Source organism: Halyomorpha halys, unplaced genomic scaffold, assembly GCF_000696795.3.
Source record: "Halyomorpha halys isolate HHAL.00 unplaced genomic scaffold, Hhal_1.1 Scaffold363.1, whole genome shotgun sequence".
In the NCBI taxonomy this organism is placed as follows: domain Eukaryota; kingdom Metazoa; phylum Arthropoda; class Insecta; order Hemiptera; family Pentatomidae; genus Halyomorpha; species Halyomorpha halys.
Genome location: NW_027106613.1, coordinates 694,097 through 712,783, shown reverse-complemented (window position 1 = coordinate 712,783; position 18,687 = coordinate 694,097). Strand labels below are relative to the sequence as shown.

The 18,687-nt window shown below is 27.0% G+C and overlaps 2 protein-coding genes across 4 annotated transcripts in view; both read right to left on the bottom strand.

The window, feature by feature from the left end:
• Positions 1 to 2,035: 2,035 nt before the first annotated feature.
• Positions 2,036 to 4,758, bottom strand: eff (ubiquitin-conjugating enzyme E2 eff). Its single transcript, XM_014422267.3, has 6 exons — positions 4,601 to 4,758; positions 3,819 to 3,882; positions 3,707 to 3,738; positions 3,186 to 3,263; positions 3,000 to 3,105; positions 2,036 to 2,236 (listed from the first exon to the last, which is right to left on the bottom strand). Exons 1-6 carry the CDS (start codon positions 4,622 to 4,624, stop codon positions 2,097 to 2,099), a joined length of 444 nt encoding a protein of 147 aa, XP_014277753.1. The 5' UTR covers positions 4,625 to 4,758; the 3' UTR covers positions 2,036 to 2,096.
• Positions 4,759 to 7,721: 2,963 nt separating this feature from the next.
• Nf-YB (nuclear factor Y-box B) overlaps positions 7,722 to 18,687 on the bottom strand; it is a 14,461-nt gene continuing 3,495 nt past the window's right edge. For 2 of the 3 annotated variants that reach the window (XM_014422269.3, XM_014422270.3), the window contains exons 5-6: positions 17,045 to 17,114; positions 7,722 to 8,158 (exon numbers count right to left, since the gene is read on the bottom strand). In XM_014422269.3, coding sequence (XP_014277755.1) covers positions 8,079 to 8,158; positions 17,045 to 17,114 — 150 coding nt within the window. In that variant the 3' untranslated portion in view covers positions 7,722 to 8,078. The remainder of the gene's footprint in view (positions 8,159 to 17,044; positions 17,115 to 18,687) is intronic. The other variant, XM_014422271.3, reaches the window with a different exon arrangement.

Genomic DNA, 18,687 nt, shown 5'->3' with positions numbered 1-18,687 from the left:
ATATTAAACAGCTAGATAAGAAACATTATATACAATATTATATTATTCATAATTATTTACTGAGGTAATTTTTTTTATTACCAACAAAATATCACTAAATTTTAATAAAAGTTGGTAATGAAATTCACAAATATCCGCCTTTTTCTTATTAAAGAAAGAGATAGTTCAAAATCAAAATAAAACATACGTGTAACTTTGTACAGAAAATTGTAGGTTTATTTAATATAAAATAATGAACAATTAAAGCCAATTAAGTTTTATACATTCCTTAAAATATAAAATTAAGATAAAGCTATTTAAACATCTGTAAAAGCCCAATTTTTTTTTTTTTTAAACCTTTGACTTTGTGCTAAATTTTTTTTTGGAACATAACAACTCTACAAAACACCCAAAATAATAGCCAGAAAAAAAAATTCACTTTTATGCAAACATTTACAGAAAAATTTATCGTATAAATGGTTAAAAAATAAATTTATTTTTAACCACTTTCACTCAATAAGGGCCACAGACATTTTGACTATAATAAGACCTTGGCAAACTCTCAAAAGGTATAGATTAAAGAGAAGGTATTCAACAAATCTGCAGTCCTTTAAGAAAAAACAAAACAATATTTCTAAAAAACAAAAAAAAAACAACATATCAACACCTGCACGTACATTGCCTCAACTCAATTAACACTTTATTCAAGTTTCCAAATAAAACAAAAAATTCACTGTTTCAGAGCGAATTTAGATCTGTTTTGGTACCAAAAGTTCAACTTTTGTCATGTCTTAAAATTAAATCGTATTAAGGCGACCAGAATGTTAACACATAAATATATCTAAAATAAAAAAAAAAAAAGACCATCCAGGTGATATGTATTTTAACAAACGCATCCTTTATTACGGTCTAAATAATTTACAGAAATTTATTTATGTATGAGAGGGGGATTTTGTAAATTTCCCTCACACAAACAAGGGTTTTGGAAGGAATATTCTGAAAAGAATAAAGTATAACGTACATTTACATGTAAAAGAATAAATGTTACTATACAATAATGATCCTCTCATACACAAAAGAGATAATTATAAAGTAAAAATCAATTGCCTAAAAAAGCGATGATGCAATTAATAAAACAGTAAAATGTTAAAAAATAAATATTCAATAAAACTGAGTAGCTATAGAGTATAAAGGTAGCGAATCGATAAAGAGATCCTTGATATAGATAAGGTATATTATAAATTAACACTATTATTTTTAATTTTTCTTTTTTTTTCTTTTTTACAAATAAGATACTCATATATTTTTATTTTAGAAAATATATAGCCAGTTTGAAGGGGTTACTTTTTGTTTTTAGATATATCAGAACAATAAAGAATAGCATTTTGAGCCCCCACCAGGGATTACAATTGTATAATCATAACTTAGCATGTAAATAGGGGAGGATTACAGCCGTATGTAACAGGACTATTTTGTTCTCTTAAAACCAGTATTCCACCCCTTACTGTGAGGGCCATTGTTTAAAAATTAACCAGTCCAATAAAATATGCGCACTATTAAATATAAAAAAAAATTGTTTTTTTTTTTATTTATTTAAAAAACATTCAAAATTAAAATGTACAAGAGCTTACATCAAACAAATCCCTCCCAAACAATTATATTTAATTTGCACGAGTGACTTCAACTCTGAATTCACTTAATTATAGATGGCGAAGATAACTTTCACTGGGGTTTATTTCATATATCATTCTGTAAACTATTAAGTTTTGAAAACAACTGAACTACGACCACCGTCTTCTTTTCAAGTTTATTTCATAATATAATAAATTACTTGCTACCCCAATAAAAAAATTACTGAGGATATTTAATATTAACATACAAGTATATATACCCTACAACTTACAAATGACTTGACAATGAAGTTATATATACATGTATACATAAAAAAAAAGAAAAAAAAGGAGGCCAATTTTTTTGATTACGTGCCAGTAACTGGATGTCTAACAAGGTGAGGGTATAAGGATGTGAAGAGCGGGGCCGATTTGTTGTATGATGATTTATGTAATTTGTTGAAGTTGTTTGTAACGAGGGACGGGCCGCACACGCCTTTTGACACATCACATGGCGTACTTGCGAGTCCATTCCCGTGCTAACTCGTTGTATTTCTCTCTGTCAGTTTTGTATATCCTTGCTATCTCAGGAACTAATGGATCATCAGGATTCGGATCACAAAGAAGCGAACAAATCGATAATAAGACTGAAACAAACAACAAATAATCAATATACTAACATGCAAAATTATTTTGAACACATCATTTAAACAAATTCTGATTTGCAAAATTTTTTATTATTGGTAAAAATGGAGAAACACTTTCAGTTTCTATTATGGTTAAAAAACATTATTTAATAATAAGGATGATTAACAACTCTTTATACTTAAATCTGCCAAGTTAAATTTAAATGCTAAGAAGTTCATAGCGAAATGAAATAAAAAACATTAATAATTATAAAAAGAAAAGAAGGTAGAATCAAGCACTCAATATACTGGCATCTTGTAAAAAGAATGTTGTTAAAAACCTCCTGAACTCAGGGTTTTTCTAAACAAATGGCAATCAATCTACGTTACAAAAAAAAATATAACACTAATTGAAATAATGATACTGCAGTATTTTAAGAAATATGAATTCTTTAAGAGATTGATTACATACACTATTTAAGTATAATGAATAGAAATTTAGCAACTTCATGAAAATAAAATTAATGGATTGATTTATTAAATATTGTCAATAAAAGTAGTTCACTTGAATACCTTTAAAAATAAAAATAATATTGGTATAACGTAAGACCAATTTAAATTTCTTGAAAAAACATGAGAATGCTTAAGTAAAGAGCAGTAACAAAAATTATTCAAAATTAAAATATCATATAATATTTTAGAAGTTCACATCTAAACGAATATATTATAGTCCTTTTTTTTAATCTATTTAAAAAAAAAAAAAAAGGAAAATCAGAAAACACACCTTTTGATATTGTAAGAGCTGGAGACCACTGTGATCTGAGAATGTCCAAACAAATACTACCATTGCTATTTATGTTTGGATGATAAATCCGCGTTGTAAATGCCACCTAAACACCCAAATATATGAATAAATGAAGTTTTTTGTCTCTAAATAACACAGCAAATTAAAAATAAAAACATATCATACCTTCGGTGGTTTGAAAGGATAATCTGTTGGAAAGTGTATTGTTAAAAAGAAAACTCCACCTTGATAAGGACTGTCAGGCTAAAAACAAAATAAAAGAAATTGTTAAAATTAATTACGAACTAATGAACTTCCGCATCATCTAATACACAAGACTGCAAACCATTAAAACTCACAAATTTAAATATGTAACAATTAGAATCCAAAAAATTCAAATTAGCTAAAATGTTCAAATACTAAGGTATTAACAGCTTGTGCAATTAATAAGAATATCAAATACCATTAAAGAAATGGAAATAATGCACACTTCAATAACACACCACTGTTTTGCTGTAATGAACTGTAATATGAACCTAATCTTAACACACCATCAGGTTTTGAACAAGCCTAGTGACAAAATGTTAAAACTGCTAAGACTAATCCAAAATCATGATATATTGTCAACTAAGGTTAGAAATCAAAATTAAAAATAATCCAATACCGTTAATCCCACCAAATTAACAAAGCAGATTAGAAGTACTTACTGGTCCCATTATTGTGGCTTGCCAGTGGAATACTGAAATTAAATAAGACTTATTAATCAAAAATTAAAAGATATTTTGAAGTGTTTAAAAAAATTACAAATCAATTACTTACAGTCGTCACCTACAGGTCCAGCTGAGCATTGTGCTGGTGGGTCCCTTCCAAGATCTTGTAATTCCTGAAATTTGGAAATATTACTTAAGGAAATATACACCAAAAGTGATCTTAAATAATGGGATTAAAAGCTTAAATTAATGGACAAACAACCAAATGACAGGGCTGTTAGCAGCAAACATGTTAATAAAATAAAATATAATACTGATTAAATCAGTAACTTGGATACTAAATTACTTAAGTATGTTGTTAAACATTAGCTAGACATAAACAGAATCTAATGATCAGATTTTAAAGTAATAAAAGAGAAAAAAACTTGAGATAAGATTTTATTAAAAACATGCCATGTTTAAACTAATCATTAAGAGGTTCAGGTTATGAATTGCTTTAAAACAAATAAATTGAAGTTAAAAAACATTTAAAAAGAAACTTCTAGATTAAGGAACATTTGATAAGAAATAACATATTAATAGTTTTTGTTTCCTCTTTTGACTAAAAATGGGAGTCTTCAACCTTCCTCCAATATGATCTTCAACCACCCTGTTCAAGAGATAGTTTCATATTGCAATAACCACAACAGTAGCAGTCGATTCAAAAGTAATAAAAAATAAGACATGTTAAGACGATAAAACATTTCAATAAAGTTATTGCCAAAAAAAAAAATATTGATTTCAAATATTAAATAAAAGCTGCCCTTCATACAGACAAATGGTTGTAATCAACTTACTTTAAACACAATATCATATTAAAACATAGACCAGAAACATCGAGGAGCTACTCACCTTATTTATTCTTTTTAACGCCATATTATTGTGTGAATTTAATATATAAAGCACTAACTTATTACGGACAACGAAACCGCTATCAAATAGACCTAAGATTGGGAAATTCAAGATGGCTGCTTTGCAAGAGGTTTATTCAGCTTAATATTAGAGCCAATGACCTACCAATTACACTTTAAAGCGTCAAAAAATAATTCATATTAGAAAAAACAAATGATACTTATTAAATTATAAAAATGTAAAATTTATAAATTTCTTTCGACATAGAGGAACTTGAGCTTATACTATATAATACGATCTATTTTGGTTAGTTGTCAGATGGTATTGCCACCTGGTTAAAGCGGTTCTTTTAAAAACCGCAGGAGGGAATAAAGTTCTTTTAAATGAATTTATGATATTCAAATAATTTAAGCTGATATATATTAAGATTCTCGCTAACTTTTTAAAAATCTTTAAGCATATTTTAAGAGTAAAACTGTTTTATCTAATCAGTAATTATTATCTACGTTATCTAATTAGGTTCTACTATCATATCATAATTTATTTTAAATTATTATTACGTACATGAATTAATAAATAATATTTTAAAAATGAATCATTTTATTTTCTACAAAAGAATCCTTTAATTAGAATGATTTATTTCCGGTCTATTGACTTTTTCTTGTTCTTTTGTTTGCTATGTAAAAACTACTTAATGAATTTAGGCACTACTTCAAAAAACATCGTAGCTAACATTTATCGTGAATCGAAGTTTTTGGGATCTCCGATTATTTAGGGTTAATTTCGGAAATGTTAGAAAGAGTTTTTAGGAAACTTTTCTTAAAAGAATAATGTTGTTATCAAGTTATGATTAGCGAGTTCTGGTGGAAGATAAAATATTGTAATTTACAAACATTGTAACTTTGTAAATTTTTTCAGTTTTATGGCGAATCAATCATCAATTTCATTCACAACTGCAGTAGAATCACATTGTTAGAAAATATGGTCACAACAGTGAAAAAAATTCTTAAAATAGATCTAGCTTAATTGAAAATCCTATGATAAATAAAAACATTTGACCTTGACTTATTAAAATTACATTTACAATCTTTATTTTAATAGGGAGTATTTAATACAGATAGGGAATGTATTATTTTTATATTGTAATTCTTGAGTCTAAACATTTATTGGAGCTAACTAAATTCTTGTATCTTAATCAATTTACATTTTGGAGTAGAATAATCTTAGAATGATGGGAATAATCTTTACATAAAGCTGTTTTAAAAATATTATTTGCTACTGATAACTAAGCGCTATTGTTTTCTTGAATTCAGTTACACTTCTAAAGTTTTAATATTTTATCAAAATGAAATGATTTGTAAATGTCCATGGAAGAATCTGATTAGCAACTATTCTTAGTTGAAAGAGGGAGTAAATACCAGCCTATTTGATTTATAAAAAGTTAACAGATCAAGCAAGACTTCTGTAAAAGCTGGAATGGATCAAAACTAGGATAAAGAACCCTGCTGAGGTCAAGAGGCTGGGTTGAAAAATCAGGCAGTTGGACATGATAATGACACCATCTCCAAGTAAGATCATTGATCAAGCATCTTTTATTTAGTAATGCATCCAAGATTATTTGTTCACTTCTGTGGTTTTAGGGAATACAAAAAGGTTATCTATGATTTCTATACTTCTTCCTGCTGTTATCAGTATTTTCAAAATTTTAAAAATATTTGCGTACAATTCTAACGCTTGAATGTATTTTATGTATCGAAGTAATTCAACATAATGTATTGAGCAAATGGACAGCAATTAAAATTTTAAGTGAATCCCCTATCACTTTAATACCTGCCAAAGGTGTTTGTTTTATGTTGAAGTTAACACAGCCTCATAAAGATAACTAATGAACTGCATGAAAAATTAAATAGTAATAATTAGAAAAAAAATTAGAATGGCTGACAATCATACACCTACAAATGTAAAACACTTAATTTCAATAAATGTTGCACAACAGTCTTTATTTTCAAGTTCTGGTTTATAATAGCACTAAGCGTATTATACTACTTAGTCCTCTCTTTAGAAGTCAATATTTTCATAACTTAAGAATTCTTACACCATTAATATACAGATCCATTTGGATCTATAGTGACACCTCAGGCCACAATAGGGCTCCAAAGAAATTTCAGATTTTCAATGAAGCACGTTAGATCATTGAATTTGCAACTGTAAGTCCTGAATCAAATGCTGCAGTTTGTAGAAAGCAAAGAATATTCCATTTTTAGATATTTTAACCTTTACTTTTATTTATTTTAACCTAGGTCACTGGCACCAGAACTGAATACATAAATTACAACTTTTCAGATAGTTTTATTGGGATCTAATAGATAACAGAAAGGCTAAAAAAAAATATGTTTCTTACCGCTGAGCTAGTAGATGCAGAAAAGTTGGTACCGCATCTGTACATGTAACAGTCTAACATTCATTCTTTTTTAAGCCTGAAATTAAGGTAATCTACTTTGTTGCAGTTACAATATTAAAAATTGTAAATATTATATAATTTTAATTCTTTCATCACTTTATTAAAAAAAAACATTCAGGAACATCATCATAGGTCTTTTTTTCTGTTCAGATTTGTCGGAAGAATAATATTGTAATATCATCAGAGAAAATAAATCATTAAATCTTGTTAATTTTTTTCTATTTCAATGATTTTCTTGTTTGTTGTTATTTAAATATGTTATCCAATATATGTTAGTAATTTTTTTTCCTCTGCTGGAGATTTTTAATTCTCTATAGAGTGTTTCCTCTAACAATTTCTTCAATATATAATTTATTTCTAATATTTCATATACAATTTAGTTCAAATGAATAATTCAATACATGAATAATTTAAAATGTGATTACATCTAAGACAACAACTGTAAGAATTTTTATAAAACCACATTTTTCGAACCTGGGAAGTCTGTAAAGTGTAAATGAAATGAGATTTCAAAAAAAATCTTTTATCAACTAATTAACATACTTCTATGAATTCATATGGTAAGAAGGTAATACATTATCAGAGGACATATTGGTATTTCACCGATATAAAAATGATTGAGGAAACATTAAAAAGGAAAAATTAGAAACAAAAACAGCATTTAATGAAAATATTTTATTCGAAAACATTTGTAACAAATTGTTTTTGAAAAATTAACTGTATAGCTAATATACAAAAAATAACAACTACTAGTTCAAAAAGATTTACAACTTATAACTGAATATAACAGCTCCAAAAACTCACAGCAAATAATATTATCTAAGAGAGTATACGTATGTTTGGCATCATTTATTTGCAAAACACAGTGATGGCATAAACTTATATGCGTTAGTTTGGATATATACTATGATTGATAAGACAATAAAATCCTGTGATTAATATTAACGCAGCGGTAAAAAAATAAGTCTTTAGAATTTTTTACAGTTTTAGCCAATGGCTCTGCACAAGTGCTCTTCCTCATGTTGAAGAAAAATGTGCTGGGTAATATATGAGAGTCTCTTGTCCTCCGCTTTCGCTTAGCATCTTTGAACTGCCACCTGAAACGTTAAGAACCGATAATTTCTTGAAAAAATAATTCAAAAGCATTACAATCCTCGAAAAATATTCTAAATTTCTTTCACATTCTTAGTCATTAATTAATCAAAAGAACTTATAAAGGATAAGATAAAATAACATGTTCTCTTTATAAGAGTAATGATGTGACTTTGAAAATAAATTCTGAGTTGATAATCAGAAAATATGTCATATTAATAACTGAGGAAATAAGAATGATTAATTAAGTCAATATTGAATTGTGTTAATATATTGACCCTCTGAAGGACAGATTGTAGACATAATATTGATGGCAATAAAACTGACAGATACCTGAGCTATTTGATTTTTATTAGCCCTAGCTAAGCTCATTCAATAAAAATAAATTAATTCTGCTTTCTTCGGTGTAAATTCACCTTTATATAGGCACACAATGCTTATTTATTTGTTTATAAAAAAAAGTCAAGTAACATTCATTAAATCTTAAATATTAAGAGAAATATTGATCACACAAATCTAATTTGAAATTCTTTAAAGCTACAACAAACCGAAAACATCTTAATTTCATTACTTAGTGAAATTATTAAATAACAAAATTCTAGAAGCACAACTTTTTTACCTCTACTATATCATATAATAATTAGAATTATTTTGAACCAACTTCTCAACTTTATTTCTTATTTTTAAGATCTTTAAGAAAATAAGAAGTGAATTTAAGACATCTTTTAACTGAGAATGGACCAGTAACTATGAGGAAGTTATTTTATGGTTATCAGCCAATATGTTTTTAAAAAATGATTGAAAATAAGAAATTGGAGAAAGATAGTCTGGGTGGCAGTTAATAAAGGTATCAAAATAGTACAAGAAAACTATTTATTGTTAACCAATGTTGCGCCCCACTTTGCAGGGCTAAAAAAAAGAACAAGATATAAACATTTTAGAATTAACAAAACATTTAAAAATAATTGTTATGTTTATAAATTAAATAAAACAAAATAATAACAACAATATAAGGAAGTATCCATGTAAAAAAAGTAACTAATAGGTTATTAATAAATATAATTATAACTTAAAATATATAAATAATATAACTTCTATCACACCTAATTATATTTATTAATACCTTATTAGTAACTTTTTTTACATGTATACTTTCTTATATTGTTGTTATTATTTCTTTTTATAGAGTTTATAAACATAACGTTGGTTAACAATAAATAGTTTTCTTTTACTATTTTGATACATTTATTGGCAGCCAGCTCGACTATCTTCCTACAATCTATTTCATACGGTCAACTATCTTCTCCCAAAATGAAAATAAGAAATATTTTACATTACAAAATTGAATATTTCTAATTTATATTCACAAAAAATGATTAATTTACTTCAACATGTACAGGCTAGTACTAAAACCAACAAAACATATAATCTCCATATTCTTAAACATAAATAAAATGTCATTTTTCACACATAGTCTTGTTTCTGCATGTTTTTAATTCTACTTAGTAAAATTATTCAAATACATTTAATTAAAAACATTAGTACTAGTATATTTGGATTTCCCCCCAAAAAATTCTAATACTGATTTATTTTTATTTATTGATACAGCATTATGGTCAAATACGGACTGTTTTAAAATCTAAAATATGATTTATTCCAAATCTAAATACCATTATAAAACATCAACTTGGAAATTTTTATAGAGTTGCAACTTCCAATTTGAATTAAAATGTCTTGTTTAAATTAAATAAAAAAAAAAAAATAGTTTTATAAATTGAAAAATTCATTTACATTCTCACTGAAAACAGTTATAATTTAGTCAGAATTAATCTTTAACTTAATAATACAAAAAAATATTGTTCTGATTTCAAGTTTGTAATATTTTAGAGTGAGTATAACATCAATGTGAATTTGAACACTTATAATAACTTTCCACTAACAAAAATGTTTAAACAAATAAATGAAATTATAAAATAAAACGGAGAAGTAATGTAAAATATTGAAATTTTCCAATATACAAAGCGATTGACTCTGGTTGAAGGTAAAATATTGTAATTAACAAACAATTTAACATTGAAAAAGTTTTCATTTTTTTGTAGTTACCATGTTTTACCACTAAATGCTTCATATGATGAAAAGCAAAAAACCTATATTTCAGATTCAACAAAGGTCTGTCTGTATACAGTAAAAAAAAAAAGATTTTGGTATAAAAGGGTTCGTACTATTTGTAATTTAATTAAATTGAGTAAAATAACTTTATAAATAAAAATATTAAATTGAATAAAAAAAAAGAACTTAAATATACCATAAAAAAATAGCTACAATATAAAAAAAAAATAGTTATAAACTACCGCAACCCTAACCATCTTCTTATATTTAAAATATAATATGATTAGATGAATTGTTTAAGAAAGAGAGACCTGTATTCCATCAATAATAGAATTACATTATTCATATTGGAAGATCGTTGATCGACTGTGTGTAATATATAAAAGGAACATGGTCTGGGAGCGGTCAATAGAGCTTAAATTGTAATTAAACTATTTATTGTTATTAGAGAGGCTGATTGCAACTGTAATTTAACATATTTAAATGTAAATTACTTTTATTATAATTTTAGTGTATAGCCTCGGTAAAACATCTATCTTCAACAAATTTTCACTTGTTTTTCTCATTTATATAATATGTAAGAATATTTTCTCCTCTTTACTAATTATGTAACTACTTCATGTTTATTTAAATATCTTGCTTTGATTGGTGTCATGTTTTGTGTTTAAATTTGAAGATTTGTAGCATGTCCTTGTTTCGGGCCTAAATCTCAGTTTTCTCCTTACCATTTTCTTTTCTTCTTTTTTCAATATTTTTTTTTTATATTGTAGCTATTTTTTTATGGTATATTTAAGTTCTTTTTTTTTTATTCAATTTAATATTTTTATTTCTGAGCTAAATTATAATTAAGCTAAATTCTGAGCTTATTTTTATTTATTTGTTTTTAATATGTTTACTGGGCACTATTAATCATTTCATAGTTTTAACAGTTATTTTTTAACTTGGAATATTTCACAATATATACATAAACTTCATTGTAGTTGCATTAATCTCGAGTATGATAAAATGCTGTTAAAACAACTTTAGCTAGCAAAACTTCAATTAAACAATTTGTCAATAATTATTTACATATTTTTTATCATTTAATTAATGCTATGATTTTAACAACCTTCTTTCTTTTTTAAAAATATGTAAATAATTATAGACAAATCATTTAGAAAATTTTAATTTAAGCCTTGATAGCTATGGTTGTTTAAACAGCACTTCATTGAATTTTCGAGATCAATTCAAATCTAACCTGTGGGATATCTGGAAGTTTTTTTAAAACAGTTTTATTCCCATCAATTTACTATATCTTTAACTAGCTGACCTGGTAATGCTTCGATATTGCTATATTTCAGAATGTATATACATTAATTGAACACTATTGAAACTTTGAAATCAATTAATATATAGATGGAGTGATAAGACAGCAACTAAACTAGCATAAATGATAAATGATAACAGCTAACTTTGCTGTATCGTAATCATATGGCAGTGCATAATGTATAAACTAACAAATATTGTTTTTATACATTAGATGAAGTGATAAGATAGTGGTAACTATGGTAACATTCAGAAAATGCATTGAATATAAAAACAGAAGTGATTCGTTGTATAATCGTTAATACTGGTCCGATTTAGCTGATTTTTTTTTTTATTCTTTTAGAAAATGTGATTATCTACAATATTTTCATATACTACATAAAATATGAATAGTTTTTACAAAATAACCCTCAGTGTCCTTCAATATTAGTAGTATATTAAAACAATTGAGACCGACCAACCCTACAAACTGTGGGAAAAGATTTTCTTTTTAGAGAAACAAGACACAAAGTTGATATTCGTTTTTAGCACCTCAAGAAACCCTTAAATACAAAGTTTCGAAAAAATTAGAAAATAAAATTTTTTAACCCAAAATTTTGTACCTACATCAGCCTTCGATTTCTTTTGAAAAATCAAAAAAATATAAATAACTTCAACACTACTCAGCCAACCTACACGAAACTTGGCAGTGGTTCAGGACTCTGCACCAAAGGGTACAAACTGAATCTAATTAAGCAAATTAGAACCAGAGATATAAAATAAAATTTTTGAATTTTTTTTTCTACTGGATCAATCTGGGATTTCAGTATCATTAATTAAACTTTCCCAAGGCATCAGGAAACATTTTGAAAAAACAGCACGGTTCAGAAATTCAAAATTTTATTGTGGACAAAGATTCGAACATTCCCTTTTATATATATAGAAGTTATATGATCAACAATTGTTGGTAATTTGGTTGGTGGTTAGCAAACATAAGCTCGGGTTTAAACCTTTGGCTCCCCAACAAAAACAAGCCATGAGTTCTTTTTTTGTGTTATAAACTATCTTTCAATTAAAATATTAGAGACAGAAATTTTGCCATTTTGAGAGAATGACCCATGCAATCCTTTTATTTGATCATTGTTGAATGAAAGGCTGGCATAAATTGATAAATTTATCTTGGTCAAAAAGGGTGAGATTCATCAAGTTCCTTGAACTAATAAAAATATTATGTGCATGAAGTTATTTTAAATTTTTTTTTTTTTTACAGAAACATTAGTATAATATTTAAGTTATAGAGACTAAATAAACTTGGTTATAAAAAAGATGAATAATTTTTGAGCATGTAATGTTCATACACAATTATCTCTTAAATAATACAACATATCTACACTTTGACGCCATGAATGATAACATTATCTCTAGTGGTTTGTGGCTAATAATTTTTTTTCTAGTTTTAACAAAATATTTGTAATGTATTAATTAAATAATGAGTTATACATTAATGTATTTATATAACTAATGCATATAATTAGATTCTTAATAACAATATAAAAAAAATTTATGATACTGAAATCAGTATATTATCTTGCATTTATTTTAAAATATTGTCATCAAACAGAAATTTTAAAATATAATAAGTTTTATTTTTTATTTCATATTGATTCAGTTCCGAGTATTTAAGCTTCGGTTATCCAGATAATAAGATAAAGAACAATTAGAAATTCCATTTATAAATTTTTAATAGCATCTAAATTTTATTTTAGTTCAATGTTTAGGACCACTTACCCATTTTTCATGTTCAAGTTTTAAAATATGAACTAAATCCTAATACATAAAAAAAAAAAAAAAAAATACATATTTCACAGTTAAATATTTCAAAGAAAATTTTGTTTTTGTAATACCAGTGATAGGTCGACACCATACATGCACATCCATCTTCTCGAAAGTACTTGATACTGGTCCTCCAAGGAGTTAGCCAAAAAAATCTAATAATTCTATTAAGAAGCAGTGTTGTGCAAAAAAATAATTTTAATTCACATTTACTTTAATTCATTCTGGTGGAAAATTTTAACAATTTGACATTCTGGTGGAAAATTTTAACAATTTGACATTCTGGTAGGGAGTTAAGTGATAGGGAAATTTAAAACGAATGTGTGAAGTACGATTCTCAAGAGTGGTACACTTGAGGAAAATGGATAGTAGAAGAGGACAAGGTAGACCAAGAAAAAAGTAGGACAATGAAATGAAAGAATCCTTGTTGGGACACAACCTAAGAGAGGAATGGAGCTTGGACAGGGTCATCTGGATGGAGGCAACACAAAATTTAGGTTAAGGAAACCCATTACTTAAGCAGAAAATCCTAAATAAAAAAAACTTTAATTTAAAATTACTGATTAAAACAAACAACCACAAACGATTGTTATTGATAATAAAAACTATCATGAACCACCATAATTGTAATTATTAATTACTTTCAAATGTAATCGTAATTACTTTTTGTTCAACACTGCGACAGAGCATATGTCAACACCATCACCTGTTGACACTAATGATTCATACTGTGGTTATCAAGCATCGGGACAGGTTTATATTTTATTTTGAAATGCTATTGTTTCGTAATTAAATATTATTATAAGTAACATATTTTTAATTTGTAAATTAGAAACAACAAAATATCAAAAAGATCGAAATCACACTTAGAACTTTCCATTTGTTCTTATAAAGAAATTTTATTTATGACTTGACTACAATACCAATAGGGGTACAGAAATTATCTAGTTAGAGTTGTTATTACAGTTTTCACACTCAAGACATTTCCATAGTTTATACGAGTATTTTATTAAGTTGAAACAATGAAACCTTAAAATATGTCCACTAAGAACTTTATCAGTACATAGAAGCCAATTGTTTAATAAGGACAAACATCAATTTCCAGTTAATCCATAGATTTAACATTTAAATTTCTTAATATATTAAAAAAAGAAAAATACCGAGTAGGCAGTCCCAAAGTCAAACAATCTTTGATTTCATGACTAATGATAGCGCTCCAGTATGATCAACATCTAGATGGAAATAAGATGAAAAAATAAATACTAGTCTAAGATTAAAATTCTTATCATTTCAAAATCCCTGATTTAAACATACATTAATAACGAATATAGCATACAAAAATTAACATTGTCAAGCGCAAAGAAAAAAAACTCGACATTTGCTTTTTTTTATTTAAAATCACAATCTAGTATGTCTTAATTTAAAAGGTGAAAGTGGAAGGACATCATAATTAACACCAGAGATCTAAAAATACCATCAAGACGCTGTTTCATGTTGAAGTCTCATAGCATCAGTTCATAAATCCAAGTATAAAAACTAATAAGCAAAAGCACTAATACTTTTGGTTTCATAACAGGGAAAACTATTAGTGATATATTAAGTAAGATAATAAAGAATTAATTTATTTATGAAACAGAGCCCTGGTGAGCACCAGCATAAAAAATTGCATGAATGCATCTGGATGCAAACACAAGAATATTTTATTCTCATAGACTATTTATTATACAACTCACTTGCTCTATTTTTTTTAGCACTTCTGATTCTCATTATTAAATATTTATTATTCTATTTCAAGAAATAATAAAATTTACTTTCAAATTGTAGAAACCGTTGTACCTAATGATTAGCTTTATTCTTCAAGAGAAGTAGGAAAAAGTCAAAAAGTAGAAATATACTATTTGAGTTTTTTTTTTACCGCACCCGGACCATATTCCTTTCATCTTTACACACGGTCAATCAATAATCTTCCAGGAAAAAGTCAGTTTTATTTGTTATTAACCATTATTATAATCCATATAGTATAAAGAAGAAGAAAATGAAATTGAGGGAAACAATATGATTTTCAAGCTACTGTATCAAAGCACATCAGGGTGTCAATAAAAAAACATCTGTGATAACCATCCCTAATACTGTAAAAAAAATAACAATAATAAATGTAAGTAATTATTACCTACTCATGCTAATTAATATCACCATCTGTAGTAAAATTATTCGAGGAATAAACCCATAAGTAGAGTGGCCACCCTGTTCTTTGGTTTACAAGGGATATAGTACCAAATGACAAATTATTATTCAGTGTGGTTTGGGATAAATTAAAACCTTTGACTATTAAGGCAGTGCAAGGATTGTGGCAGGAAGAGACAGGGCTGGTGCACTTTAAGAGCGAGATTACTTTGCGGCCACTTTTCGTCAATATTTTCTCCTAACTTATAGAATTTTTTTTTATTTTAATAATTTCCTATCCTCCTTTTTGACGTAAACCTTAGACACACCACTAGTAGAGTTAAAACAATTTTTTTTCCTATTTAATATATTTTCAAATAATTTTTTCACAACAAAATTTTAATTGTTCATTTTTGTGTAATAAATTTCAAAGGAAACAGCCCCATTTCAGTAAACTTAGACCTCTGCCTAGAGGAATATCAGAATAAATACGAAAAGTTAAATCAATCTGCCTAGTGAGAGATTTCAGACATAAGAAGCTCTAGGAAAAACTTAAAAGGTAAAACTATTTATTTCACAGGATCAGTTTTATGAAAGTACAGGGCGTGTTTTGACTATAGATATTGAAATCAAGGTATTAAAACTGATTTACAATGATCTTCAAAAATAAAAAATAAAAATATTGTATTTTCGGTACGATTGTCATCCCTTTTATATCCTAAAAGAAAGGTCATTTGCAGATGGGTTGTCCAACGATTATCCCTCCGGAGCAACATATGGTCAAAGTACAGATGGGCTGAAGAGAAGTTAATCATCGGGGCTCGTTAACTATTAACTTATGGACGCTTAAATAGAAACTTATAATAATGGCCCTTGAAGCTGGCTCCAAACCTTCCATAATGCATTGATAAGCAGAAGGCTTTATAAATAAAGTCTCTATGCATACCATATAAAGATCTCATCTGGCACCTAATAGGAAAGAGGATTAAAAACAATTGATCTTTAGACACTTAGTTAATAGGACTGCTCTCACAATTAGATTCAATGAAGTCTATATTCATGAGAAGAGAACTGGTTTCTATACTAATTAAAAAAACATGATTCGAAACAAAAGTGTCAAAACTTTTTTTTTTGCTGTATAGTGTATGGTAACAGACATAATCAGAAAATTTTGTACAAACACATTTCTACAATAGATTTAGACTACACTATGATTTTTAACAAAGTTAATTTTACGGTATATATAAGAATTTCATTTTACTGTCAAACTACTTTCTATAAATCTCACTACTCAATGCTCAGAATTCCATATTTTGAATATATATATAAAAAAAGCCAAATAAGACTATTCCTTCTCGATGCCTAAATCCATATATCAGTAATTTTAACAAAATGTGTAAAAAAATATGTTTTTTTTTTAGTGTGAAACTTCTCTATATTATTTTGCAAATCCTCAACATGACAAATATCAAAAAGCATATTAATGTAAAATATCAACTTACTGAACACTTCCTCAGGAACATCATCAAAAACATCTGCATTCCCAATAGTTCTAGGAACTCCCTTAGTTGCCTGAAAAAAAATAAAAAGTTTTTTTAATTTATAGTTTTAATTATATTCTTGTAGCTCGTGAAACGGCATGCAATAATATGTAAAATTAATACTAAGCTTAAAATTTCTAGAAAGCTACATAAAAAAAAAAAAAAAAATAATAAGATTGAAGCTAAAATATGTACTAAAGCCGTAGGAAAAAATGATGTTCAGATCACTGAACAGTCATCCTGTTCCATTCTTTTTACCATAATGTTTAAATTTATGTTTATATTCTATCTCTTAAATTTAAAGTTTTTTGTTTTGTTTAAATAAGAAACTATATTTCTTATATAAATAACTAATGTCTTTGTTCCTTTATTTAAACATTTGTGGAATGAATTAATAATAAATCTAAATCATTAATTTCTAAATTTATTTTGTCATTTCATATATTAATTATGAAATAATAAAAAACTTGTAGTAAGATGCAGTTATGACATCAATGTTACCAAAGTAACATTTAATATACAGAAAAATAAAAACATGACATAAATTGGTAACATATGCCACGCAGGGGGGTGGGCATAACTCTACTTTCCTTCAAACATAAATATATCGTAAGGAAGCTAGATCAATGGTTGTGCAAGGAGGTAATTTGGTCAGAATCACACTCAATCACCAGATTTTTACCCAATTAAGGGTACCTACTATAACCGAAAATTTTTACTTATCTTTAGTTATATATTTATCGTTTATACTTGCCCACGCTCAGCAAAGAAGGGAATGAGTTAAAGGGAAAACAAATATATAAAAGCAAAAGGGGAAAAAAAACAATACAATAAAGATTAAGTTGCTCCTTAGGCGCCACATTATATTGACTTTAATATACCCACAATGTAACTACAATATACCCTATATAAAAATTAACAAATTATGACCACTGGCGAATACCTTTACATGTAGATAACATAAAACCTAGGGGTGATTTCTACCCACCAGTGGAATTATCATAATATTCAGCGAACAACACACACAAAAAAAAAAGAAAAGTAAATTAACAAGTTGAAAGCAGTGTATATGCATAAGAAAGAACAGTAGAACTATATGTACAAAAGTTTAATAAGAAGAAGAAATGTATGTACACAGAATGAAAAAAAAAAAAATTCGTATCAATTAAAAAAAAGACAAACAAACAAAACTTGTAGGTTGACTTAACCTTAACTTAAATGCCCTAGCTTAACCTGATTAACTAAATTTACATTATTATACAAAAAAAGGAATATAAAATAAGACAAAATAAAGTTTAGTTTGAACCCCACATAGTCCTTGGGTGTACACCTGCCGTAACACTACTTTATGAGGCTGGGTTGACCCCAAACGGCTAACTCAACAGCTACAGGTAACAGATAATAATTATTTGTCACAGCCGGATTTGAATCCCGATCCTTGGAGTTAGTAGTACATAGCCTTACAAATAAGCTACCCACCCCCATATATATATATATATATATATATATATCTGCATTCCCAATAGTTCTAGGAACTCCCTTAGTTGCCTGAAAAAAAATAAAAAGTTTTTTTAATTTATAGTTTTAATTATATTCTTGTAGCT

Bases quoted from the DNA above. Each gene is read 5' to 3' on its own strand.
- eff (XM_014422267.3), bottom strand. From the start codon at position 4,624: ATGGCGTTAAAAAGAATAAATAAG. The intron at 3,264-3,706 runs GTAAGTACTTCT...TTTTGTTTTTAG, and splicing joins AAGCCACAATAATGGGACCA to CCTGACAGTCCTTATCAAGG. The intron at 2,237-2,999 runs GTGTGTTTTCTG...TGTTTGTTTCAG, and splicing joins AGCTCTTACAATATCAAAAG to TCTTATTATCGATTTGTTCG.